The sequence below is a fragment of the Pomacea canaliculata genome, linkage group LG5 (genome assembly GCF_003073045.1).
Source record: "Pomacea canaliculata isolate SZHN2017 linkage group LG5, ASM307304v1, whole genome shotgun sequence".
NCBI lineage: Eukaryota > Metazoa > Mollusca > Gastropoda > Architaenioglossa > Ampullariidae > Pomacea > Pomacea canaliculata.
In genome coordinates, this window is record NC_037594.1 from 3441251 (window position 1) to 3467996 (window position 26746).

The window sequence follows — 26746 nt, forward strand, 5'->3', positions numbered from 1 at the left end:
CGGATTAAATTTATATTAAAATGCTGTTATTATTGTCTGTCTTCACCTAGTAAGCTTTACATTACTTCAAACAATCCTTTGTAACTTTAAGGCTCCGTATATGTTGTTACTGAAACAGAAGAAATCGCTGACCAAATTCAGGCAAGAACAGTGCCAAAGGTTTTTAAGCTTCACATTTTTTCGGCCAATCAAGACAAAAGAGTGAAACTACAAGAGGCACTAAATAGGTTTGTGGACGGACAAGTTGTGGAAACCAAGGTGCAGGACTCTGATGTATTGCCTCCTGAGAAGGTAAAATGTTTTGTTATTTTTGAGGACACCCAATAGCTAGTCACCTTTTCAACTGTTTTTTTTTTTAAACTAAAAAAATTATATGTAAATCCCCAGTATCATTTTTGTAGTTATTTTAATTTTAGTACAGCTAAATTAACTGAAGCCTTTTGAATAAATATAGTTTCAAAAGTTGTTCACGAAGTAGAATAAGCTACACTTCATGAAACGTCGACTTAAAATGAATAAATGTCTAAACTTTTTTTTCAAAAGACTGTAAGATACTACACTTCGTGGTATGATATATTATGAAAGCAGGCACAGCAATTCTTATCGACTGAAAGTCAAAGGGTAGCATGTTACTCTTGTTGCCTTTCTGTCCTGGACGACAGCTCATGAAGTTATGCCAGAAACACGACGTGCGACTACTTAAGACAGACACAGGCGATACAGTGAAAGGATTGCCGGAAAATGTTCGTCTGCTGCTGACAGAGCAAAGGTTGATGGTAGAGACGAGAAAAAGAGAACAGCAAGAATCTTTGACTGCAAACCTTGTCCAATGGTACTACGCCAAGGTAAACCTTAGTCTTAACAATTTGTTGCAGTATATATATATTTTGGGTGAGAGCCGAAGATGAAAACAAGATTACTACTTTATCTTATGTGTACACAACAATAAATGGTCGATTAGTTGATACTTGACTATTGGTCACGAAATTAAGAAGAATAAGCAATCGTGGGATGTTTTTTTCCCAAACTCCCGGGTATCAAACAGTATCTTGCAAGGACGGAACAAGCATGGAAATAGAAGGAAAGACTTACCTTGGCTCGGATACACATCTTCATCACCTTCATTCATTTCTTTGATCTTTATTGTTCCTTTCTCGTGAATGACTCTCTCTCCCTCCCTCTGTGTGTGAGTGTGAGAGAGAAAGAGAATACTGTTTTATTCCTCTGTGTGTGTGTGTGTGTGAAAGAGAGAGAGAGAAGAATACTGTTTTATTGCTTGTTTTGTCATCATAATGTAAACAGGGTACAGCCACTGGAACTACACGCATACCATACAGAAGTAGAGAAAACCTGATGATAGAGAGTGCTTATCAGGCAAAGAAGAAATTCGTGGAACTCGTGGATGCCAATGGTACTGTATACATCGTCAACTTCGAGAAAAAGAAGGACTATGCCAAGATGGATCCGACAAACAGTGTCAGAATTATGAGGAAAGAAATGGTTGCAGGTATATTTTATGTCAGAATGAAAGTCAACATTTATATGTACAAACATGTTTGTGTCTTTTAGGCATTAATGAACATAACGCGCTTTTTTTTCTCAAACTATTTTAACTCCATACCCCTCAGATATTTGTTTAAATTCATACTAGAATAGACATAAAGTGCAGTTAACGTGTAAATACAAATATTAATATTCATCTGCCAAGTGTCATGTCAATTTGACATCGGTAATGTTCATGGTAACAGTAAACTAGTCCCGTTTTCGAGTCGCTTAGTTCAAGCGATACATATCACCCAAGAATACTTGCAGGCTGGGTAGTAAACCTTTCTAGCTTAATTATCTTTTTATGTATTTTTTAATTCAATAAATTCAGCATTTAACATAACATTTACTAAACAACACAGACTTGTCATTCAAAGACATTTTTCATTCTTAAAAACACAGGTAGGAAGAAATGGCATGCTGGGGGTGGAAGAGAGATGGGAGGATAGAAGTAGTGAGGACATTCCAGTTTCTACTATTTGTGCTTATAATAAAAGTTGAATGTATGGTTTCCATAGTGATTCCCATAGGTTTACCTTATTACTTAATATACTATGATAAATAATTATCGTTGTTTTTATACATCCTGTTCATATGTTGTGACTATTATTTCACTTAGAGAAATAAATAACTTTCTTGCTTGCAGTTATGCAGTTATCACTACCCTATTACTTCTGGAGATTTATTCTTTAAATTTTCTAAAAACTGTTTAGTTGAGGATAAAAATAATGCTTGTCATCCTTATCATCAGACTGGACCAGCAGTGTCACTTATCTGCCTGAGACATGGGAGCCACATGATGAAGGACACTTTTTCAAGCGAGTGGCTCTTGCGAAAGCATCTCTAGAATACAAAAGTGTAGAGGACAACATGACAGAAACTGCAGGAAGAACCTTCACTGTCTTATCTGTATGTAATACAAACCATAGGAAAAGTTTTCACTAGATTATGTGTAAGTAAAGAAGTAATTGCACTTTTGGCCAGCAGCACAAAGACAAAAAAGTCCTTTCCAACTACTAGCATATTAGCTATTATCTCATTCAGATAAAGGTATTATTATTATTATTATTATTATTATTATTATTATTATTATTATTATTTTGTTAGGAGGAAGACAAAGTTTTTAAGTAAAAAGTCTACTCCAAGCCTCACATGAATTCTAACTGAATAATTAAATGCTTTGTGGACTAGATCGAGCGCATCCAGAACCCGAGATTTGTACAAGCAGTATCTTGCTAAGAAGACCCAAATGAACATTCAGAACAAAGAGATGCCGTTGGAGAAAACCTTGTGGCATGGCACTTCTGCAGACACTGTAGATGACATTAACAACTACGGCTTCAACCGCAGCTTTTGTGGGAAAAATGGTAAAGCTTAGCATCTACATATAAAGCTAGATAGATAAGTTAATATCTATGCAGCCAGAAGGCTGGATATTGAGATAGAAAAGAAATGAATACAGACATCCTTTCGGTTCTAATGATGATGACGATGATCATGTGGTTGTTGTAGGTACTGATTGAAAGTATTAGCACATGGCGCTGCAGGCTCATTAAGCTCATCAAGCATCTTGAAAAGTTGAAAGAAAATTTATTATTCTTGATATGATTTTCCTCAGTTCTTCTCGAAAGTTAAAAAAATTCTTTTAATTCATTTCTAATATTTTGGCAAAACAATTTTATGAGTTTCAATTATTTTGCAGTAAATGTCTGTTCATCACTTTGTTTCTCTTTTTAGAATTATTTTCAGTAAAGGGCTGTTTATCATTTTATTTGTTCCTTTTCTCCAGCTACCAATTACGGACAGGGTGTATATTTCGCCGTCAGGTCCTGTTACTCCATGCACGACACCTACTCCACTCAAGGCTTTGAGGGCAGAAAACACATGTACCAGTGCAAGGTGCTGGTGGGGCACTCCACACAGGGAAGTCCGAGCATGAAAGTATTGCCGAAGCGAGATGGAAAAGTCAGATTTGACTCTGCTACAGACGGAGTATTAAATCCGGAGATGTACATCATCTTCAGCGACACCCAGGCCTACCCAGAGTACCTGGTCACCTTTCAGTGGTAGTCTGTGTCAGACCAGCTCAGACCTCATAGAATGGGATAATGTAGCAATTTTTCACACCCCTAAACTTCATAGGCCAAGGGCTAGGTTAAAATACATGTTTTGTTTATCTGTTATCATTGTAAATACAAAACTGTCGTTGTCTAAGCTGCGTGGGAGGGAGAGATGAGATACCATCAAGAAGTGAATTTGACTCGTTATCAAATGGAATCTCACAGGTAGACATTATAACACCAGTTGATTATTTACAGTTTCATCAGTAGCTTTGCACCCTCTGCTTTTTTTCGCTGGCAGTCAGTGCATTCCAAAACTGAAATGACTGGGCTGGTCCTTCAACATTCCATATCATAGTTCTGAGGTCAGACTAGAGAAAACTGCCAGCAGGCTGGAGTCAAGACAAACCTACAGCATTAAACGGGATTCAAGACTTCAGTTAATACAACTGTATGTGAATAGATCATTATATTAAAATTTAGTATTTTTTTAACCACAGTGTTTCCTCAGCTTTACCATTTGTTTGTCCGCCGCTGCTTCTGTGCCTTTAAAAAAAAAGAAGAATTAATGAGGCTTCTACTATGTCACGTGATCGGTCTTCCACGTCCGATAGACATTCACTGATGTCTGATATAGTGCGAGACATTGCACATCGTGACCTGGAGAGTATATACAGAGAAAATATTTTCTTCTTATCTTAATTTTCACATTAATTCAAATATGTACATGAATCGCTTTAAGTATAGTATTTTATAAGCAGGGGGAGGGAATCTTGTATTCCCTCTGCTGTTCCCCACCCCTCGATTTTGTGCTAGTGATGGACTGCTTTTACAACTCTGGAAACCGTATACTTTTTACTGATATTTTTCATTAAATTTTCTGTTTGGTTGATTGTTTGATTAATAAAGTTATTTTATAGCTTTTCGCAAGTCCACACACACGCGCACGCATGCAAGCAACGCTCGCACATTTTCAGTTATATTTATAAATGCTTTCTCTCATTCTCTTGCAAGAACCAAAGTTTTCAGATGCATCAGGCTTTTCCAGTCCTTTCTCCATTTGATACATCTAAGAGAAGACAACACACCAGTTAGTCGTTTCTTTATTCAGTTCACATCATGACAATCAAACATCACATGATGATTAATACTTTAAGTTTACTGAAACATCGCTTCCATTGACCATCACAAGAGACCAAATTGATGAAACAACTTTAAAATAAATTATCAAAAGACATAACATCATATAGTGAAAGAATAAAATCGAAAAGAATTGCTCTGCAGAAGCAGAGAGTGAGAGAGAGAATAAGTAAGGGAAAGAGTAAAACTTTTACGGACAGGGTGTATATTTCGCTGAACAAAAAAAGCTTTCATACCTTATCACACAGAATAGTCTTATCACTTCATAAATATTGGTGAGAAGTAAAGAGAGTCTGTTCGAGGCCCAGTGAGCTATCAATGGCTTTTCCGCCATGGGCCCAGTAGCAGCTGAGACTTGTACCATACAAACATCACACAATCCAATCACCGGAAGGTGATGAGATACTCCGGGTAGGCTTGGCTATCATGGAAGATGACGTACATCGATGGGTTGAGTTCGTTGTCAGTTGCTGAGTCATACTGGACAAGTTTCCATGCCTTGTCGGCAAGACTTTCAAGCCACCGTACCCGTTTGTTGAGTACCCTACCAGGACCTTGCACTGGTACATGTGTTTTGATCCAGCGTAGTCTCTGGTAGAGTAAGTGTCGTTGCATGGAGTACCAGGAGTTCACGGCGAAATATACACCCAGTCCATAGCGAGTAGCTGAGGAAAATACAGACAAAAGAAACGAACTTTTAATTCCTGAACCTCCTTCCTTTTCGATCTGGAATTTTCGATGCAATAACCGTTCAATCTATTAAAGTTTGGGATATAAAAGTATCCTCATATCAGCTAAGGTAAACTAACCCTTGAGTGATTAAAGAGTGAAATATTAGAGATCACACTTTCCTCGGGGCCTGACTTTTGTGATGTGGTTTTACCTCCTCTATATCTCTCTTTCTGCATTTCCTTTCCCAACCCTCTACAGTGTCAGGTACCTACCCATTCGACAGCTTTGCTTCAACTGCAAGTTCTAGACCGAATTGAACTGATTCTGCCTCAAGTATTCAATGTTTCGGTCTCAAAGTCGAGGGCTTACCATTTTTCCCACAGAAGCCGCGGTCGAAACCGTGAAGGTTAATATTCTCTATGGCGTTTGACGAGGTGCCATGCCACAAGGTTTTCTCTGACTGCATTCCGTTGTTTTGTTTGTCCATTTGTGTTTTTCTAGCAAGATACTGCTTGTACAGCTCAGGATTTTGGATCCGCTCAATCTGAAGCAATGATTAACAATTGTAAAGGAAAATCCAAGATAAATTTACACATTTACAGAAAGATGCATAGCTAAGTTACATTTTATAAGACAGCACATCATGTCAACCTATTGACCTTATCAAAGCCAACTCCCAGTAAGTTAAAGAGCCTCGAGCATATGCAAATTAGCCATTGCCCAGTCACCATGATACATTTTGAAGAAAATTGAAATATTTATCTCTTTCCAAGACCCAGTTAAAACCTGAAACATTCACGGGCTTGTCTCTTATGAATGGAGGAGTTTGTCGCACATATATTTAGTGAAATAAGCGAGCCTTAAAAAGAGTAATTGGCGTTTGAGTTGCACTTCAGTGCTTGCTATGTTAAGTGAGAATGAACTTTTGGTCTCTTGATCTTCTTGACTCTGTCTCCGCCACTGTCAAAATGATTGTATTTGTACAATGCATAACACCATGTGGGAGGCAAGCTCAATAAGATGGCACGAATTCTACAGACGAACCGAAAGTGACCACACAACGAAGAAACAAACTGATGACACCGTCTCAAAGATAAATGAAGTGTAAGTCAGGAAGACCAAAAACAGTACATTTTTAAATACTAAAAACTACTAAACAGTTTGGATAGCTCTGCACACTTCTAAAATTTTTCAATTGCCATCAGATGCACGCATTGGTTGAAGATGTTCGTTTAGCCTGCTACTCACAGAAATGATAGTGGAAGAGGTGCTGAAGGGAATAGGCTGTAGTCTTCATCATGTTGGCTTCTACGCTGTTGTACTCTGGACATCCTTTGACCAGAGGCACGCGCTTGACCAGCTCCGCTTTGTCCTGTGGGTCCCATGTCTCAGGCAGGAAAGAGCAGCTGGCCCAGTCTTGTAGATGATGACAGAAACGATAATCATCATCATCGTCGTCGTCGTCGTCATCGTCGTCGTCGTCATCGTCGTCGTCGTCACGATAATATCACAAGTAAATTTCTAATAAAAGTAATAAAATAAGATGTCCATCTGGAAGATTAAGACTAATCCTACTCTTAAAAGTAGGATTAATCACATGATGTATGGACAATACTGGTCGTTAAGTTGTCGACACCAATGAGCTTTAAGGAAGAAGTGTAAGTTGGAATATAAAATCAACTAAGACTTTGATGTACACCTTTCTTTCCTAAAATCTATCCGCTGTGCTGACAATTACATTTGCTACTTACCAACCATCTTTATGAACGACCGACTTGTGAAATATTATCCGATTTCATGTGTTAATGAGGAAATCGAAGCACTGAAGTGGAAGGTATTTTTATTTTACTAAATCACTATTTTTTACACCTAAGTTTACTAAAAGTTTGTTTTGTTTACCGAGTGTAATTGTCATCATGATAATCTTATGGCTGGTTTAATACCTGGTGAAGAACAGGACCTGAAAAAAAATTAAGTCGAAGGGACAAACAACAGACTTGCCATCTGTTGCCCATCAAACTTGTCTTCCGGACCTGCTACTCTTCGAGAAACGTATCTGGATAGATATATTTTTACATCGCTTTTCTTTAACCTAGTTTTATTATGTGTACTACTGACAACTTAAACTTTATGGTTTGTGAATATACCTGTTTTATGATTGGATCTGACAGATGGACCTTCTAGCAAAGTTTGTTGGTATTTGTTCAAACATTATAACAACATTTAGTCTTGATAACACATTTGACGCACGCAGTCTCGGGTAACACTTTATGGTAGAAGGTATATTGTGTACCTGGCTTTTGCAAGGTAGTCTTTACCTGCTTTAACGTTCCTAATGACTTTGACAGTGTCCGCTGGGTTCACCTTTGAACTGCGTGTCATTTCCTTGAGGTTGACGACGTACACAGTACCATTGGCATGAGCAAACTCAACTGTACCCTCGTTTTTCTGGTAGGCGTCTTCTGTCATCAGATTTTCTCTTTCGTTGAACGGGACACGCCACTTTCCAGTGGCTGTTACCTAGTGACAGGGCAAAAGTATCCTGATTTCATTCTCTTTCTGCCTCCCTCATTTCTTCCGACCTCATTTGAATCTTTCCGATATTTCTGACGTCTGAAAACTTTCATCTTTCCCTACTTATTCAAAAGTTCTAAGGTCGTGTCCCATCAAGTTCTGGTAAAATCTGTCCGTCGGAAAGATTAAGTGCTCTTTTTCTTTACTAGTGTATACTCTAAGCTATTAACTGTGTGAAGCTAGAAGCAAACAAATGTGTCGCAGAGAATATTTACCTCAAGAGTGTACCAACAAACCAGGCCTGCAATCCTGCTGGCTTGCTGTTTGCTTTCTATTTCCTTGAGGATGCTTTGTATCTCCTTTTCCATCAGCTGAACATCTTTCGACATGCCTTTCACGGTTATGACGGTATCCATGCTCACTTCCACCTTATGTTTCTTGCATATTTCCATAAGCTATCAGTCCAACCAAAAAATGGACAAATTATAAAGTAATATCCCGTTTTACTTCATCTTTATTTACCTTTCTTAACAAGAAAACATATATATCTATAAAAAATAATTGTAATTAGCAAATGTCAACGTGAGATATTTTCAGTCGTGTGATTGACATCGTAATAAATTGCAAAACGTATTGGAGACTACAAGTAGAAGTCGACATTTTCTGTTATAATTGTAATGACATAATAAAAATAATTTGTTCTTGATTTTTTTCTATTACACACAAAACAAAACAAAACAATAAAATGTTCTGCAGACCCTTGTCTTTCACGAGCTTTCAAAATTTTCTACCTTGTCATGTGACAGTTTGTCAAAGTCTTTCATCTCTGTTTTACAACGTGTTCATCCACAAAATTAGTCAGTTCCTTGAAGAATTCTTCAATCTTTTCCTGGTTTGCTGCATAGATGTATAGCTTACAGACTTCCTGTGGAACCGGAATCGTATCAATCGAAAATACACCAAAATCTGAAAAATGCGAAGACATAATTATAGCCATCAGTAGGTACAAAAACATAATGTGTTTTTTTTTATATAAATAAACAGAAAACATATACATCTTCCTGACAGTGCGCTATACGTACATCTCTCTCAAGAAAAGATATACTATCTTAGTATCTATTTGATTTGTCCAATCTCTATTTGTTTATTAGAAGTGTTTATGTAAATATATTGTATATAAATCTATAAATATAAAATATTTGTGCTCATTCTAAGCAGCTCTGATGTTTTATGTCGGAAGTTCTTTGGAAGCGTCTTCTAGGAACACTGTCACGTATTTGTGCATTATCTGGACTAAAATTCGTAGAAGTATTTTTTTTCTTTTGGAAAAGATAGAAATATAACTTTAGTTGTCCATCTGGGACTTTAGTGTGTTACCTGTAGCCTCCACGATTTCCGCTGTGAAGTTTTTCGAAATTTCCTCAGCGTGAAGGTCGCCAAACTGTCTGGCTTTATCGTGGGCTTTTGTTTTTTTCCGAGACAGGAAAAAGGGCGATCTACCTGAATGCGAACTTTGTAGGTAATCCTAAGCAGAAACAAGTAAAGTTATGTACTCTACAGCAATGTGGTGGCATTAAACATTTTAAACTACTAACAATTTCACCATAACCCACATCCAACATCTTATTAACAAAGCAGAGTTGTCTAGTGTGTCTGCGTGTCGGTGTATGTGGCGGTGAGTGAGAGAGACAGGAGAGAGAAGATAAGGAAGGAGTGAATCACGGGACGAGTTCACACTCGTGCTCTGGCATCATTATCGTCGTCGTAGTCGTCGTCCTCTCTCTCTCACACACACACATACACACGCACACAGATACAGAGGGAGATAGGTTACATCTCAACACATTAGAATTCGTGGCCAATATGATAGAGATTACGGTTATCCCTAAAATAATATGATTGAGGTGCTTTTAAGGCAGAACAACAGTTCATTTCTCTCGTGCTGACTTACCACACGCTGCTTAGAAGTTTCTTCTGCACCTGTAGGTTTTCCACGAAAAAAAAAAAAAACAGATAAATGAAATGAATCATAACAATGTTGAAAACATTCAAAGATATTTTAGTTGTAGATAGGAGGTATCAGTGACAGTAGCAAAATCACTACCAAATAAGCAGTGACTGCAGCCGTAATGAAAATATTAAAACTTAAAATATGAATCGCAATGACTGATATAGTCAATTGTAAGACTAGCCTAAACAAAGAGTTGCACGAAAAATTGAGTTCAAATTTGACAATAACTTACCATTGTATTCAGCAGACGTCTCTCTACACCATTCCATGTCTAAAGCTGTTTGAAAGTGTTGAACTGTGCTAGAACAATATCAACCAGTCTGACATCCCGGATGCTAGTGTCATGGTTGGCACTGAAGAAAGATCTCACAGCCTCAACTATCACACGAGTTGCTAGCCCAACAGGGTATCCAAAATTCCCAGAGCTGATGCTGGAAAGAGCAATGGAAGTGTAGCGTAACCCAGAAGCCGTCTTCAGACATTCCATTACTGTGTTTCGAAGACATTCTTCTTCCCCATTTGTTGCCTCCCTTATACCGAGGTCCCACAGCGTGGATGATGGACTTGCAGGGAAGCTTCCCTGGTCCTGACACCAGCACATCGCCTTCTGATAGCTTGCCTCTGACTCTTAGAATACGAGAACATTCTTCTTGTATTTCTTGACCACCTGTAAAAAGCATCACACACACAGAGAGGGAACATCCTGTAACACGCGCTTTCAAACTTCTCCACTATAAAAAAGAGTACTTAAAAAATTAATATTCCTGTTAAAGTAATGGTATCTGAATTTCTCAGATTGTTTTACATTTTGATTGTTTACCTGCGTCAGAGCATGACAAACACTGAACTGTGTTCTATTAAGATTTAGGGTAATTAAAATTATATGCTTTCTGTTTTGAGAGGTGTCGATTTTTTTATACAAATATAAAAGTGATGAAGAACTTAGGAAAATAGGTAATTAAACTGTACCAGCCACACATGTTTAATTTTCGAGAAACGTTTCTTGAAGATCAAAGATAGACACGGTTGTCTTAAGTCTCGTAATTTCAGGAAATTTCTGTTTAGTCTCCATAAACTGAGAGATAATTTTAGTTCTGTTATGTGCAGTCTTTACCACTGTTGATAGGGGAGTTTTTATATGTTTATGGGCTTCATTATCATCACACACAGAGAACACGTAGAACAGTCAACTCCCGTTATTCCACGTCACACAAACATTTCTATACAAGGGAGACAGCTTTTTTCTATTTCCTAAGTCAAACGAACTGAAGAATGTTGCCACACACAGTTTTCTCAATATAATATCACCTTTAGCAACGACGTGTCCACCCAGTCCTCCGGCATGATTCATTTCTTCATTGGCTGCATTGACAATGGCGTCAACTGACAGCTGAGTGATGTCTGCTATTACAGCTTTTATGTTAGGGCTGTCACATGGCTGATTCGGCGACATTGTCTGTAGATAGATTACAATAATTTCTATTACAATAAATGCATTTTTGCATCATTCATACTCTACTAAAGGCATAATGTATATCGTATTTTCTAGACGACTTATTTTAACTGGAACAGCTAGCAAAACAAAAAAGATTGTAACAAGATGTCTTGTGTAATGAAATCAGATTCCACTTAGACGAGAGGTCGAAAATTTTCCAATTATCATTACAAGAAATATTTACTTGCATTTGGTCCCAGGAAGACTACTATGGAATCTCAAATTTAGAAAGATTGATGTGTAGACAATTGCCCTGCAAATCTTGTAATCGTGAGTCAGGTTTAATGGGATTCCGATAGTATAAAATAAAAGTAAACAGAAGGACGAACGACAGATGGACTCTAGTGAAGAAGACGTGGCGATGAGCGCGTGGAGGTTACTAGCAATTGATACCCTGTTGTATTCTCACTTTTTCCATTCACCCATCCCTCCATCAATCTGTTGGTACAGACGAGTCCAATTCGAAGCATGACCACTATCTACATTACTAATTATACTTAAAACAGCAGCCCTCATAATGTGGACCATACTTTTGTAAGGAATAACTTGCTAGAAAAACTCTGTTTGCACTGTTATCTTTAAACTGTGAGGTATACTGTCTGAGTACAGTTTATTATTTGCTTACTGTAGGCGTCGTGGACATTCCTTCTGTGACAGCATCTCCGATAGTCCAGGAGCTTTGCACACAGAAAGTTGAAACACTTATATCAAAGCTGTGCAAGCTACAAGAGATGGTTTCTGTACTAGTAGCGATAGCAAATATAGGCAGTGATATAATTAGTGGTTTCTGCAATAATGTAATTAGTGGCTGTTAAGATGTATGTACTAATCAAAAGTCTGCGTTAAAAAAAACTATTGCTAAAACCAGTCTACAATATCATATCCTTCAATTAATATTTTAAACGTAAAACCCTCTATGACCTTTATCATCTCTGTCGCGGCTTCACTTCATATTTAAAAAAATAAGTAGTTATTAACAAAATTAAGTCCGTTATTCGTCTATTTTGAAATGGTTTTTGTTATCTTTGAGACTAAAACAAAATGTTATGTTGGTACCGGATACTCTACTTCCCTGAGAACTTACTGTAAAAATGTCCTTAGAGACTTCCCAGATAGAATTAAAAATTTTATAAACGTTTACGAATGATTGAGAACCTTGTAAATGTTTATAGACTGTTAAAGGGTTTCAGGATTAAACATTATCCAAAGAGATATCAATGTATTTTTTAAAGCAAAATTCCTACAGATTTTCGAGAACACAGCAGGGTTGTCCTAATCAACTGAGTAGGTGAACTGCATAATCCAAAAGAAAGGCAAAAATCTGAAACAAGAGGCTTAAAAATTTTACTAATTTTTACCTTTTTGGGCAAGTAAAAACCTGTTTCTTTCTCCCATTGCGTCTAATGCTGTTTGAAAGTGTTGAACTGTGCTGGTGACAATATCAACCAGTCGGACATCCCGGATGCTAGTGTCATGGTTGGCACTGAAGAAAGATGTCACAGCCTCAACTATCACACGAGTTGCTGCCCCAACGGGATATCCGAAATTTCCAGAGCTGATGGCTGGAAAAGCAATGGAAGTGTAGCGTAAATTAGAAGCAGTCTTCAGACATTCCATCACTGTGTCCCCGAAGACATTCTTCTTCCCCTTTGTTGCCTCCCTTATACCGAGGTCCCACAGCGTGGATGATGGACTTGCAGGGAAGCTTCCCTGGTCCTGACACCAGCACATCGCCTTCTGACAGCTTGCCTTTGACTCTTAGAATACGAGAACATTCTTCTTGTATTTCTTGACCACCTGTAAAAAATATCACACACACAGTTTGAAAGTCTTATTTAAACGTTCTGTATATCGTTGTATCCCTAAAACTAAATAATTAATAAATAATAATAAATAATATCATCAGGAAGATTACATATGTAACACGCGATTTTAAACTTTTAACCATAAAGAATAATACTTTTTAAAATTAATATTTATGTTAATCTAAATGGTACCTGAATTTCTCAGATTGCTTTACATTTTAATTGTGTACAGCGTCAGTGCTCAACAAACACGGAACTTCGTACTGTTATAGTTTAGGGTCATTAAATTGAGTCTTTTTTGTTGTTGTTGATTTTTTTTCGTTTTTTTTTATACAAATAAACAAGTGGCGGAACACTTCGGCAAATATGTGACTCCTAAACTGTGCCAGCCACACATGTTTAATTTTTGAGAAACTTTTATATAGTATAGTTAAGATCAAAGATAGACACGGCTGTCTTATGTCTCTCCGTAATTGAGGCAATCTCTGTTCAGTCTACATGAGCTAGGAAATAGTTTTAGTTGATAACCGGTCGGTTCGACTGGTGCCGATTCGTCTACAGATGTCTGCAGCATAGTGCTATCACTATCAGTGGCATACGACACATACAATACTATATACTACAATACTACAATATAATAGAACAATCCACCAGGAATCGTTTTAGTTCTATGATGTGCAGTCTTTACCCTTGTTTGATATAGCGGCATTTCCTTGCCTAGGGTCTCCACTATAGTCATAAACAGAGCACTCGTATAGCTGTCAACTCCCGTTATTCCATGTCACAAAAATAATTTATGAAGAAGGGAAGACAGCTTTTTTCTATTTCCTAAGTCAAACCAACTTAAGAATGTCGCCACACACAGTTTTCTCAATATAATATCACCTTTTGCAACGACTTGTCCAGCCAGTCCTCCGGCATGATTCATTTCTTCATTGGCTGCATTGACAATGGCGTCAACTGACAGCTGAGTGATGTCTGCTATTACAGCTTTTATGTTAGGGCTGTCACATGGCTGATTCGGCGACATCGTCTGTAGAAAGATTACAATAATTTCTATTATAATAAATGCATTTTTACATCATTGGCACTCCCATTCACCCATCCCTCCATCAATCTGTTGGTACAGACGAGTCGAATTCGAAACATGACCACTATCTACATTACTAATTATAATTACAACAGCAGCCCTCATAATGTGGGCCATACTATTGTAAGGAATAACTTGTTAGAAAAACTCTGTTTGTACTGTTATCTTTAAACTGTGAGATGTACTCTCTGAGTACAGTTATTATTTGCTTACTGTAAGCATTCCTTCTGCTACAGCATCTCCGATAGTCCAGGCAGCTTTGCACACAGAAAGTTGAAAGCACAATTATATCAAAGCTGTTCAAAAAGATATGGTTTCTGTAAGTTCTTAGACTCTCATATACTTTAATAACACATACTTGAAAATAATATATTAGACATAAAAACCTTGTATAAATTTTATCATTATGTGAGAGCAATGTCCCTTCGGCCAACTGACTGGGGGGACAAGCTCTCTGTCGTTTTGTTTTCTCAGTGGATTTACTGGAGTATTGTACCGATCTGTGATGTTTGTTGCTTAGTTCTCCTCTGTTGTTGATTGTTCTTCACTGCTTGTGCTGCGTCGTTTCTTCCAGTCAAAACTTTCATCCACTAACGCCTTCGCTTTACACAAATTATTTGGTGTTTTTATTTAGCAGGATTATGAACCTTCATCATTAACATATAAACTTTTCCGATGTTGTAAACCATGCTTCTTTTCATTGTTTAATTGACGGACTGTGCAGATTGCTACATATCAAGTTGACATCTTAGATGTCTGCGCCTCGTAATGTCGTCTGGTGGTGAGATGTGTCACGTGTCATCCTGCATCCTGCTCTGTCCCTGTGTCTGGTTAGTTGTCGTCTTCACTTCATCAGTACCAGGATTGTGATGTTTTCAAATGTGTTGCTCTATAATGTTTCGTGTGCTGAGTTCGTGGTAACTTCACAGGAAAGGCTGGTGTGGTAAGAAGGAAGACCTGTCACTCAGGGCTTCTGCTAAGGCTAAATTCTTTGGGGTCCCAGGGACCCCTTCTTCAGATTTTTAAGGGGACCCTGTTCATCGCCCAAGTTTGAAGGGGACCCCATTGACGAAAATTAAAGGGGCACTCCAAACTTTTAATGCGTACTGTACGCAATTTTGCGTAAGCAGAAGCCCTGGACACTGCTCGCCACACGTGAGAGACAGCCAAGTGTCTCTACTGACGAGTGTGAAGGTGATGAAGACTGTGGCTTTATCTCAACTGTCTTACCTACTCTTCATATTTTCAAATATAAAATAACTACTAGCAAATTCAGTTTTTTATTCGTCTTATTCGTGTTTTTTATGTTGCGACCAAAACAGAATTACTATGTTGGCAGAGACATATTGTATTTCACTGAAAAAGTCTTTCAAAATATTTTAAAAATGGATATCAATATATTTTCTGGACTAAATTGCTACAGATTTCCAAGAACACAAAGGGTTACCTCACCTAACTACGTAGGTGAACACCCATAATACAAAACTAGGAAAAAAACTTACGAAACAAGAGGTTTTGAAATTTTACTTAAAAATTACCTTGCTGATTAGGAAACAACTTGTTTCTTTTCTGTATTGTGTCTAAAGCTGTTTGAAAATGTCGAACTGTGCTGGTGACAATATCAACCAGTCGGACATCCCGGATGCTAGTGTCATGGTTGGCATCCAAGAAAGATGTCACAGCCTCAACTATCACACGAGTTGCCTCCCTAACAGGGTATCCGAAAATCCCAGAGCTGATGGCTGGAAAAGCAATGGAAGTGTAGCGTAAATCAGAAGCCGTCTTCAGACATTCCATCACTGTGGCCTGAAGACATTCTTCTTCCCCTTTGTTGCCTCCCTTATACCGAGGTCCCACAGCGTGGATGATGGACTTGCAGGGAAGTTCCCTGGTCCTGACACCAGTACATCGCCTTCTGACAGCTTGCCTCTGGTTTTGAGAATGTGATAACACTCTTCCTGTATTTCCTGGCCTCCTGGAACAGGTATTCTGGCATAAACGCTGGCAAATTCAAACTGAGAATATGTTAACTCTCTCTCTCTCTCTCACACACACACACAAAAACAAATATTAAATCAGCATCCCAACTCACGATTTGATGTTACTAAAAATAGTTTGCATTAATAACATTTTTATTGTACTGAATCTATAGCCTTTCCCTCTAAATCGTTTTGAAATATTTTCATCATTAGTCAAGTCTTGATAACCATCTGCAATTTGAAAATCTTGCCTTTTATATGGGATCTGTATAGCACAGAGAGAACTAAAATTATGCAGCCCATTGGCTCCCGACTTGTCATAATTCTGTAACACTTGTTACTTATCAATCCGAGTGCAAGGGAAGAAAGTTTATCCTTTGCCATATGAATGTAAAACTAAGAAAGCTTTTATCCAAGACCATTCACCTTTAGCAACGACTTGTCCGGCCAGACCACCGGCATGGTCCATGAGACTGTTGGCTGCATTGACAACTGCGTCCACCGCCAGCTGAGTGATGTCCCCGGTTACTGCGTACACCTGAGGACTGCCAGACGGTTGGTTTGTAGACAAGGTCTGTAATATAATTGCATTACTTCTTGAACATTAAAATATTATTTCTTGCTGCTTAATGGAGTGTTTTAGATGTGTTCTAATCAGCATGAGATCAGAGAGCTTTTCAAAAAAACTATTAACGTTTGTAATCCTTCATTTTTAAACATCCAAACTGCATCAGCCTATATTTTTTTTTTGTCTTGTCCTCCACCTGAAGAAATTTGGCATAGCACAGGATATTCTAGTCTAGTTTTACCGGCCGGTGATTGCGAGTTTAGTAACATTCTCTGCCACTGTCTGGTAGGGTAGTACCACCCAGAAACAGAGAGATCTACTCGACCGGGTGGTGAGTACATCTAGACGATGTGTGGGTTGTGACTTACCGCCTGTGGGCACAATCACAATCTTCGTCTAGCTGTCTGTTCAGGGTGCCCAAGATAACACTAGATATTTCCACCCGGCCAATGGCCTGTTCTTTCTCATGCCCACCTTAGCTCATTTCAGCATTATACTTGTGAATATATCTTTTTGCAGTCTGTGAGGGTCATGTACATTGTCCGTGGGCGACCAAGCATCCATCCATTTGTGCCTGCTGTCGTGTGTGTTTGGTTGACTGTAACGTGTGGATCATGTCTCGTGAATGCGGGCAGTGTGTAATAAAAAGGGAGTGTGGAAGAGAGCAATCGAGGAAGAGGGGTAGTGTGTATATTTGCATATGTATCTGATAGGCCTGATTATTCTTTCTCTTGTTCATTATCGTCATATTCTGAGTGCAATATCACCTACTCAATAAAAAATTCTTCTTATTATTATTCTTAAAGCCATTCATTACATCGTTGACCGAGCTCTTACCTTAATTTCGCATTTCTCTGGGTGAAGGGACACGACACACTTGCAAGTGCAAGCAATTGCTTCCAGTTCCTTTGTGGTCTTTAGAGCAGCAATGTATCTGACGGTTTCTGGTCTCGTGATCGATTCTTCTTTACAGATGATTTGGTCTGAGAGAGAAATGAATTCCTCTTTCACAAGCTCAACACCTTTGTATGTTCCTCTAATGAGAATACTTCTGTTGTCATCTTGGAGTGTGATATGCACTTTATATTGCGCGAACTTCTGAGCAGTAGGTAAGATCTTCTCTTCCCAGAAAAGGGCCAAATATTTCTGTCGACTTGGCGAAAGTTCGAGTACAGCAGTGTAAATCGTATTTTCGGAGATAAAAGCTCTGATTGCGCCTTTGACAGCAGGCATGAATGTCACAGAAAGATGTGATGAAAATGCTGCTCTTTTGTCTGCTGATTCCAGTAGTCCATGATAGTCTCTGTACAAGCATCTTTTTCTGTGAATCCCATTGGGATTCTTCGAAAGCTCTTGAAGATAGTTTATTAAAAAATAAGATTTCGCTCTTAAATGATGTTTCTATTATGCAAGCAGCGGGGTCAAGCCAATGTTTGTTCAGATTGTAGACCACAATTGCTTCACTGTGACATTCCCATGCTGCAGTCAGTCCATTTGCTTCGAGTTTTTTCATGACTGCTTCATGAGATTTCTCAGTGGCCAGAAGGTCTCGTTGAGCTTGAGGAATACTAGTCACCACCTTTGTAGAGAACGAATGAATGAGATCATACATTCTCACCTGTGCGTCTAGTATCGCCATAGGCTGACCTTGCAGAGTGATTTCTCCGTGTTCCAAGCTGATGTCTACCGTGAGACCCGTATGGAGTGTTCTGATGTCTGAAAGAAAGGACGATGACTTCACGAGTTCAAGGTGATGTTTCCTGACCTTTTTGGTGTCACTTACTTCTAGTTTCTTTAGCTCACACTCTTCCGTTTTGACTTTAATAATGCTTTGGATTTGTTCGAATGCAACTGTCTTAGTGTTGCGTCTTCCCAGCACCACAAAGCTATGCTCTTCTACAAAAGTTAAGATGAGATCACTACAGCTGACTTCAGACTCTTCCACAGCCTTCTTTACATTTTCCCATATTTCTGGATGCACTGCTATTCTCTGAAGTCTGATTGAGTCAAAACAAATCGTCAGCTGCCTCTTGACATTTTCCCTCCATCTCCCAGCCATTAGGTCGACTCTGTACATTGATCCTGTGAGGGTACAGTCCACCCTAAGTACATGTCCCTCTACTGTGGCTTGGCCATGAACCTCTGAAAGACTCTCGTTGAAGCTCTGCAATATGTCGGCGCTGTGTCTGAGAAAACAAACTTTCAGATCGTCTGCTTCTGTCACCTCCACAGGAGGGGGAGGGACAAAGATGTAGGGCTCTGTTCTGCCTCCTGAGGGTCCCAGACATTCCAGATAGAGCGAGACCCGCAGCTCCCGGCCTCCAAGTCTGTGAGTTGCCTTCAGGACGCCCTCAGTTGCTGGGACAGACAGGTGCTCTTTTAGTTAGACAAGTCCATTAATTCTTTATAGTCTGATTAACCAGATAAAGCTGTTTGTTTACTGTTTATTCAATGTTGATTTCTCATTAGTCTTAATCATCATTATCATCATCGTTACATCTTTTTTTACTTCTTGTTTTATTGCTAATAATTTTGCTTATACAGTATCTTAAGATAAGAAGGTATAAGTACTTTTGGCATCTTTGAAGACGACGATAAATTTGTTTTCGTCTGGTGTAGGTTTCACTTCAAGTACTGTACCACCGTTGGCCCGCGGGGTTTCAAAGTAGCAAGATACATGTTCAGGATCTGATTCTGGGCTGAGGTTCTCCACGAGGATGCTGTTAGAGACTGGTACCCTCCACACCCCCAACTGTCTTTCATTCAGTAGCTTTGACTGGCATCGTTTCTTTACTTTTTCGAAATCTGTTTCATATGAATTAGACTATGTACACTCAAAGATCACGAGTTTTGACAAATAATAGTTATAATAGTCTTGTAAAACTGTTTTCCTTGCTCTCTCTCACACACATACACAACTAACCCTCTTTCCCATCCACTTACACTATATAGGCAGCTTTATACTCAACTGCATTATTTGATCTCCCTTAATTGCATACATGAACGGTAATGCTTTTAAAATTGACCGAAGACTTTTTCGAGTTTCTTATTCTTTTATTGATAGATATCTTTAAGGAACATATACCGAACAAATCACCAGCAGCCACGAACCCAACGGTTAATAGTTTTTACTCGCCTATTCTCCTTGTAAAGGTGGCGAGGACATCACCAGGCTCATCACTGTACAGTAGGTTGATGTGAGTCTGTCCAGTGACATTCTCCAGGTAGCTCACAAGCAGTTCTCTACTTACACACGGGGCGACATTTCTGATGAACACTTTGTTTGGGTAGAATGTCGTCGAGCTGCTCTCTTGACAGCTAAGTTGACGGTGTTCGGTCGCTGTTTATTTGAGATTACAATCGCATTTATTATTATATAATAATGGATAACACTATGATATTTCAGAATATTGTTTCTTTTTTCATACAGTGTATCAAAGTCTTTGAAATCAATCCCTTTATTTGTGTGTGTGAGAGAGAGAGAGAGCAAGCAAGACAGAGAGAGAGAGTTTGCCCGGTTTTCATTACACTACGAACGACTCAAGAGCGTCATCAAATTCAAACCCTCAGACATGCGCATTAAGACTTCAAGTGACGTCATGTTGGCACGCACCTGTCGTCAAGACTACCGCTAAATCTGAAGGTTGATGAGGGGAGAGTGTGTTGATTATAGTTATTTATGGTTGAATATAAGGTTACATATTCTACGCCAGTCCGTTCCCAGGTGAGATTGCTGATGTTTAAATGTATTTTTTTCCACTTTGTCTCTGGCAGGACTTTAAGGAGATCGAAAGCGCTATATAATGTTTTAAAAAAGTGAGAAATAAAATAGTACTTACCTTGCTCCTCTTTCTCCATACATTTTCTATCTCCATGTCGAGGGGTTATAAAGCCTCGAAACAAAATCAGACGAGGCAACATTTGCAAGACCTAAGTTAGAAATCCCTGTGGCACGAACAAGCAGACAACTATCCCATGATTACCTTATTTGTAAAGTAAGGAATGTTTTGAAGTTATGATATCCCACTAAAAGTTCGAGAAATGGGTCACGGGTAGGCATCTTCAGTTTGTGATCTGTTCACTGGTGTTCACATTAATATCATTCAACGGCGGCGCCGATGCCAGGAGGAAGTTGACCAATTACGTTTCACTACCTGTTCAAGAGAAATCAAAGTGAGTCTGCCCACAAAAACTAATAAATATAGGAATATACATGTGTTGACTATGTGCTTGCTTTACAGAGCTATTATTAGTAGCAGTCTCACACACACGTATCGTGACATCACTGGTCTTCAGGCTTAAGGTAACTGATATGTGTAGTGTAAGTATTATGACATATCTTGAAACCTTTTGGCACGAGACCAATACCTTGCTTTGTCGACAAGGCTCGACATATAGTTTCATGTGTGTTAACTTCACCTGGGTACCTGTGCATACAACACCTGTGGATTTTTTTTTATATCATAGAGGCAAAAAATTTGAAAGGTATTCTCTCATAGGTGGGCCTGGCACCATTCAATACAAAGACTGTCAGTGTGTAGGAAAAGGTCGCTACTTTGTGTGTGTATGTGTACAGAAGTCTTGGCTTGTAGGTAGCAACGATTGGGTAACTAGTGTGTGCATCCTCCTGGTGAGTTCATACTATGACTTCTAGACGTTTGTGATGTCAGATTTTCTTCCTTTTCCACAACATCTGAGTTTGTTTTTAACATTTTTCATTTGAACTTCAGCAGTTCTAATCAAGTGACCGGTTGTATTTTTTAAAAGATATTAACGTCAGAGTCTGAGTGGAAAAGTCGCCTAGAGAGAGATACAAACCTCCGATAGTACACCACCAGCATGTAGGTTAGAAACAACAGTAAGCTAAGGTTATTAGCTGTAATAGCCTAGTGAAATACTTACTTGTTTATTCCTGCGTCTCGCAAAGCCTGCCATTACCATGGCCTCACAAACGGTTTATAATTCTCGTCAGGTCTCGGTAGTAGGACCAGAGAGGCCATCTATTTCTCCTGACGTAAAACATCGAAATATCTTGGACAGTCACAGGCTTTTCCCTTCTCTTCCTACTTTCGATTCCTTTCATGTACAAATTTAGACCTGTCTGTACAATGGTCGGCTGGTCGGAATACACAAATATAATGAAACCGAAAATACACTATTTGTTGCAGAAGGAGAAACTAATACCTCTGATCGTAATGTGAATAGACTTTGTGTTTATTTCACAAGACCAGAGCAAAAGAAAGAAAACATAAATTAAACGGTCTACTTGTTTAAAATAATTTTCACTGAAGCTTATTCTAGAAATGACTGGACAGTAAAATTAAATCAAATAATGCCGAAGAGACACCATTAGAGATTTTTTTTAAAGCGTAGAAAAACCCCGTTTTAGAAGAAGTTTCTCGAGCACGACTCTTACACAGTGTGTAGGTCGTGTGCGGTGAACCACATTTTATTGCAGACACAAACAAACAAAACTACGGGTCACGTGCTGCTCTGTGTAATCTGATCCAATCAGAATGCATGCAAGCTTTAGTCTGTGTAGATGACATGACTCACGGAACAATAATGAAAGGAATCTCTTTATTCACTGCCCCAGAAAAATTTTCTTCACTGCTGAATTCATTGGTTGTTAGTCTTTACCTAGATATACATATATTTGGTTAAGTGCCTTTGTATCAATTACCAGAAAATTTGCCCATTGAAAAGTAAACGTGTAGAGTGTTCTCTAAATGTTTTGTCCATTCATGAAAATTTGATCATCCATTCATGCAGAAACATATTCGTTTATAATAAATCATATATAAATACTCTCATAAGTGAAAGTAAGTCAATTTAATTTGTAACTATTCTTTATGGCATGTTAAACATTTAATTAAGATTTACAATTTTGGAGTTGTATTTGAAAAAAAGACTTTGAAGCATAAACAAGATACGCTAAATGTTTACAGAATTGTATTTAGAGCAGACGACACAGAGCACTCCCTTGGAGTCAACGAAAGGAGGGCACAATGCACCCTGCCGGGGGATATTTCTGATTCTATGTCGTAATTACTGTGACCAATGTTTGGATCTGGCTGATATCACGGACTAATGGGCAGGCTGATGCAATGAAGAGTTTTTGTCTTTTGTTTGTTGACCCCAAGAGAAGCGTTTGATATGTTGAGTAGTGAGGTCGCTCGTACCCACAGACAGACATTTAAAGGATAACGCCTGTCCCCACGTGGAGACGTCAGTTGTGTTTTGTGTGTGTAATTGTTTTTACAATTTCATATAAGCTGTGCGTGTGGAAGATATATATATATATAGATTTATGGAACAAAAGTCCCCAGCGACTGTTGATACAGTGAAAGCAGTGTTGTGCCGGACTTTACACTTTATTATTCCTAAGTTGAACATCAAGAAAAGGAACTTCCTCTCAGGACCGATTTTAGCATTAGATATCATTAATAAGTAATAATAAAATACCTTAGATAGTATCAATGAATGACTGATACATATTTACTAGGAAAATATTTAAATCATTATTTGTGTATTTTAGTTAGTTAAAATTATTAAATATATACAAGACTACAAAAGAGGTAGACTTGTTTGTGTAGAAAAGAACGCACAAATGTCCAGGCGTTTGTGGGAGCGCCAGTGTCTGTGACAAAAAAACAACAACAAACAAACAAAAACTAAACCAACCAAACAAACAAAACAAACAAACAAAAAAAAAAAAACCAACAAACCAAAATTGTGATAAAATAATAAAGTGTGAAAAATTGTGCCAATATATGACTGATTTTCATGTATTTTGTATATCGTTGTTACAGAGAGTGAAACTTACACATATCATAATGATAAGGAACTTACACAATTTACACACAGACAAAGAGACAGCCAGGTAAACAATTATTATGCGTTATCGTGACGATGTCGTCCTTTGAAATTAAACAATAAAAAATATTTTATCATAACATAACATAAAAACAAAATTATTTATTCAAACGTGACTGCTAGATACTTACGACTTGCTATTTGGAGCAGACGACACACGTCACCGTATTGCTGTCAGTGTAAGGAGGACATGGCAAGCTTCCACACACGGTGTAAACATAGTACATGAGCTTCCCGTCTAAATTGGCGTCACTCCCCTGCCGTTCCTCCATCCTGGAGTTCACGCAGATAAATTCGGAGGCAGCAGCGTGCCCCGTACCTCCTGTCATCAGCCACCCGTTGTACTCGGAGGTCCAGCCAGCCGGACAGACAGTCGTCGCCGGAATCATCACGTTAGTGTCACGTGACGATCGACACACCGCGCACACGGGATCTTTATTATTATGTTCGTCATTCGTTTGGTACTCTCCTCCGTAAATATGTGATACGCTATTGTGTGACGTGCTTGCCAATTTGACGTCAGAAAGAGGAAGACAGAGGTAGTTGGCAGCTGCTCCTGCCTCGTTATAGTGAGCTCCACCGACTGCCCCAGTATAGACTAACTCAGATGAGTTTGGACACGCAGAGCTTCCCCAGTTCACGAAGACGGAAGCGGAAGTCTTAGAAAGAGATTCACTGACCTCATTGACATGGTTGGTTAGCGCTTGCAGACCGGCACTGACTTGCTTCACCTTCTCCGTCAGCTGTGTCACCACAGGCACCAGAGGGTCAATGTCATCTGATCGAACCAAAATGGCGTGGTTATGTGTTTCTTTTACAGTAGCTCCTCTCGTCACTTCCGGCTGTTGACCTACACGTACACCATCAAAAGGATAGCACAGTGTCTCCAGGCGTTTGACTGTTAATCGTAGATTAGCCATATCCGTGAGCAGAGTAGTCTTATCCTGCTGCCACTTCTGTTTCTCGACAACAAGATCATGGATGAGTTGAGCTTGAGCTTCCAATTTGCCAGCAAGTTCAGCGTAGCCTTTATCCAACATAGCCTGTTGTCTGGCGAAGAAGCCCTCTAGAGCCTCCATTCTGTCAGCAAGAGCAGGGTGACCTCCGTCAGTCAAATGTTGTTCATCCGCTGCTGTCAAAAGAAACCACGGTAGAGTGGTCAGTAAAATAATGGCAGATACCATCGCTCTGGTTATTACAAGAAGTCAGAGTTAAGTTGTCCTCCTTCCACTTTATAAGCCGCACCCTTACTGAAAATGTTTTGTTTCCAAAAATAAGACTTATCATCTGACCTATCTTTAAAAGATAAGGAGTGAAAGAAAAAGGTAGAAAGATCTGCCTGGCGCAGATTCCCACGTGTGTTTATATATATAATATATGAGACAAAAGTTCTACTCCTAAAATAAAACGTGTCGTATTATTATTTTAATACTCCTGGGTTTTTCTCTTTGCTGTATTTGTTGAAAGTATGTGGCATGAAGTGTCAATGAATGTAGTTAAACAGATAACTGTGTCAAAGATCATATTCTCCTTGGCTGCATATTTGAGTCTTGTGCCCGGAAGTTACAGAGAAATCTCACGGCCGTCACGATTGGACAAAGTCTTTCAGTTTCAAGCAAAATATATAAATTGATATAATCCAGCCGCTGGATTCGTTCTGAGGGGAGTTGGAGCTGTCTGTGTCAACGCAAGGTGACTACAAAGTCTCGGCGATCTGTCACTTTTCCCTCTCCTAAATTTCTCATCACATAGAAGCTACAAACAGACTAAGGACCATTCTGGTTTGCCTTCATCTGCGCGCTGATGGCTGTGAAGAACGGCTTTGTCTTACCGTGCTTCGTTAACGCTTATGGTTGAAGAGAAGGGGAGGGAAGGCATCGTCCGACACGAGTATGTCTGGCTAATAAGTTATTCCCCTTTACTTGCAAGGCGACAGTAGTCTGGTTCTCTTGGCAGTCGATCGACATGATAATTAATAGGTTAAATTTTACAAAGTGACTGAAAAATATCTGTGTCTACAATGTTCCAATAATGAGGTGACAGATCCAGAATACAAAATACAAGATTATCTCCATTTAAAATACAAATACACATACAATGTCCATTCTTAGTGACCTCAATCCATCCTCTCAAATTTCGAATGTATTACTTTGCTTTAAGTAGTTTTCTTCTGCTCATTGCAACTAAACATTTAATAACGAAAAAAAGCTATGTATTTTAATAAACAATGTCCGTTTCTCTAGTCACACTATATTACTACGTTTCGTTGTAAACATGATGCCAGATATTCTTGATCAATTCTTTACACATCTAATTAACACAAATAGATAAAACGGTTCATTTTTTGAAGCTCTTTCACTTAGTAAAGGATTTGATACCAAATTCAGTAGTTAATTCATTTAAAATTTAAGGCAATAAAATGTAAAAAATTTAGTTTTAAAAATGCTACCTTGACTAGAGATGGATAAATGTGTCTTTAATTCCTTCTAACTCACACACACACAATTTAACACAGAGTCTGAACACAGTTTTTCTGCTATGGCAGTAAGATTAGGGAAGGAGAGTACAATGGTCGCTGACAACCAGCACACAGTGTGCTCAGTGTTCTGTTCACACGCAAAGATGAACGTTCTTACTGCACCATCACACACTGCCAAACACATTCACACTACCAAGGGGCTCCAGTTCAACAACCTATTTCTGAAATTGAGATCAATATCATCGGTGTAAACCCTAGGAATTAATTGTTGGTCGGTCCTTTTGGTTTTTTGAAAGCGCGGGATTTTGCGTGACACGAACGCTACAGAAGTCTAAACATTAAAAACTAAAACCCTTCAAAAGACATGCTTCTTAAAAACTGAACTATTTTTAACAACAAAGAATTAAATGAATGTATTGTGAAAAGATCTAGCAATATTTACCAAATATGTATATTTCAGTCCATTGTTACACAGCGCAAAGTGAAAGTTGAAAAACCGAAAGTAGACAATT

At 38.6% G+C, this 26746-nt stretch overlaps 2 protein-coding genes across 4 annotated transcripts; one reads left to right on the forward strand and one right to left on the reverse strand.

The window, feature by feature from the left end:
• The first annotated feature begins 2779 nt into the window (after nucleotides 1-2779).
• On the forward strand, nucleotides 2780-4497 carry LOC112564374 (poly [ADP-ribose] polymerase 15-like). Its single transcript, XM_025239143.1, has 2 exons — nucleotides 2780-2912; nucleotides 3335-4497. Exons 1-2 carry the CDS (start codon nucleotides 2795-2797, stop codon nucleotides 3613-3615), a joined length of 399 nt encoding a protein of 132 aa, XP_025094928.1. The 5' UTR covers nucleotides 2780-2794; the 3' UTR covers nucleotides 3616-4497.
• A 176-nt stretch (nucleotides 4498-4673) lies between these two features.
• LOC112564363 lies at nucleotides 4674-26731 on the reverse strand. Of its 3 annotated transcripts, XM_025239127.1 has the most exons (21): nucleotides 21782-23462; nucleotides 20719-21033; nucleotides 20016-20219; nucleotides 19451-19684; nucleotides 17717-19237; nucleotides 16738-16885; nucleotides 15871-16307; nucleotides 14546-14589; nucleotides 14128-14275; nucleotides 12796-13234; nucleotides 12063-12114; nucleotides 11251-11398; nucleotides 10175-10609; nucleotides 9883-9911; nucleotides 9309-9456; nucleotides 8723-8897; nucleotides 8207-8386; nucleotides 7736-7937; nucleotides 6666-6833; nucleotides 5787-5961; nucleotides 4674-5410 (listed from the first exon to the last, which is right to left on the reverse strand). In XM_025239127.1, exons 2-5 carry the CDS (start codon nucleotides 20798-20800, stop codon nucleotides 17961-17963), a joined length of 1797 nt encoding a protein of 598 aa, XP_025094912.1. In that variant the 5' UTR covers nucleotides 20801-21033; nucleotides 21782-23462; the 3' UTR covers nucleotides 4674-5410; nucleotides 5787-5961; nucleotides 6666-6833; nucleotides 7736-7937; nucleotides 8207-8386; nucleotides 8723-8897; nucleotides 9309-9456; nucleotides 9883-9911; nucleotides 10175-10609; nucleotides 11251-11398; nucleotides 12063-12114; nucleotides 12796-13234; nucleotides 14128-14275; nucleotides 14546-14589; nucleotides 15871-16307; nucleotides 16738-16885; nucleotides 17717-17960. The 3 variants fall into 3 exon arrangements, with proteins under 3 accessions (XP_025094912.1, XP_025094915.1, XP_025094913.1); XM_025239130.1 differs by lacking the exons at nucleotides 4674-5410; nucleotides 5787-5961; nucleotides 6666-6833; ... (13 more) ...; nucleotides 17717-19237; nucleotides 19451-19684 and adding exons at nucleotides 23887-24887; nucleotides 26677-26731 and having other exon boundaries at nucleotides 20017-20219; nucleotides 21782-23519; XM_025239128.1 differs by lacking the exons at nucleotides 4674-5410; nucleotides 5787-5961; nucleotides 6666-6833; ... (13 more) ...; nucleotides 17717-19237; nucleotides 19451-19684 and adding an exon at nucleotides 23887-25158 and having other exon boundaries at nucleotides 20017-20219; nucleotides 21782-23519.
• Nucleotides 26732-26746: the final 15 nt, after the last annotated feature.

Excerpts from the sequence above, each read along its gene's own strand:
- LOC112564363 (XM_025239127.1), bottom strand. The coding sequence starts at position 20,800 with ATGTTGCCTCGTCTGATTTTGTTTCGAGGCTTTATAACCCCTCGACAT. Across the intron at positions 20,220-20,718 it reads TATGGAGAAAGAGGAGCAAG|CGACCGAACACCGTCAACTT; the intron begins GTAAGTACTATT and ends TCAAATAAACAG. Across the intron at positions 19,238-19,450 it reads CGTCTTCAAAGATGCCAAAA|CAACTGAGGGCGTCCTGAAG; the intron begins GTACTTATACCT and ends TGTCTGTCCCAG.
- LOC112564374 (XM_025239143.1), top strand. The coding sequence starts at position 2,795 with ATGAACATTCAGAACAAAGAGATGCCGTTGGAGAAAACCTTGTGGCAT. Across the intron at positions 2,913-3,334 it reads CAGCTTTTGTGGGAAAAATG|CTACCAATTACGGACAGGGT; the intron begins GTAAAGCTTAGC and ends CCTTTTCTCCAG.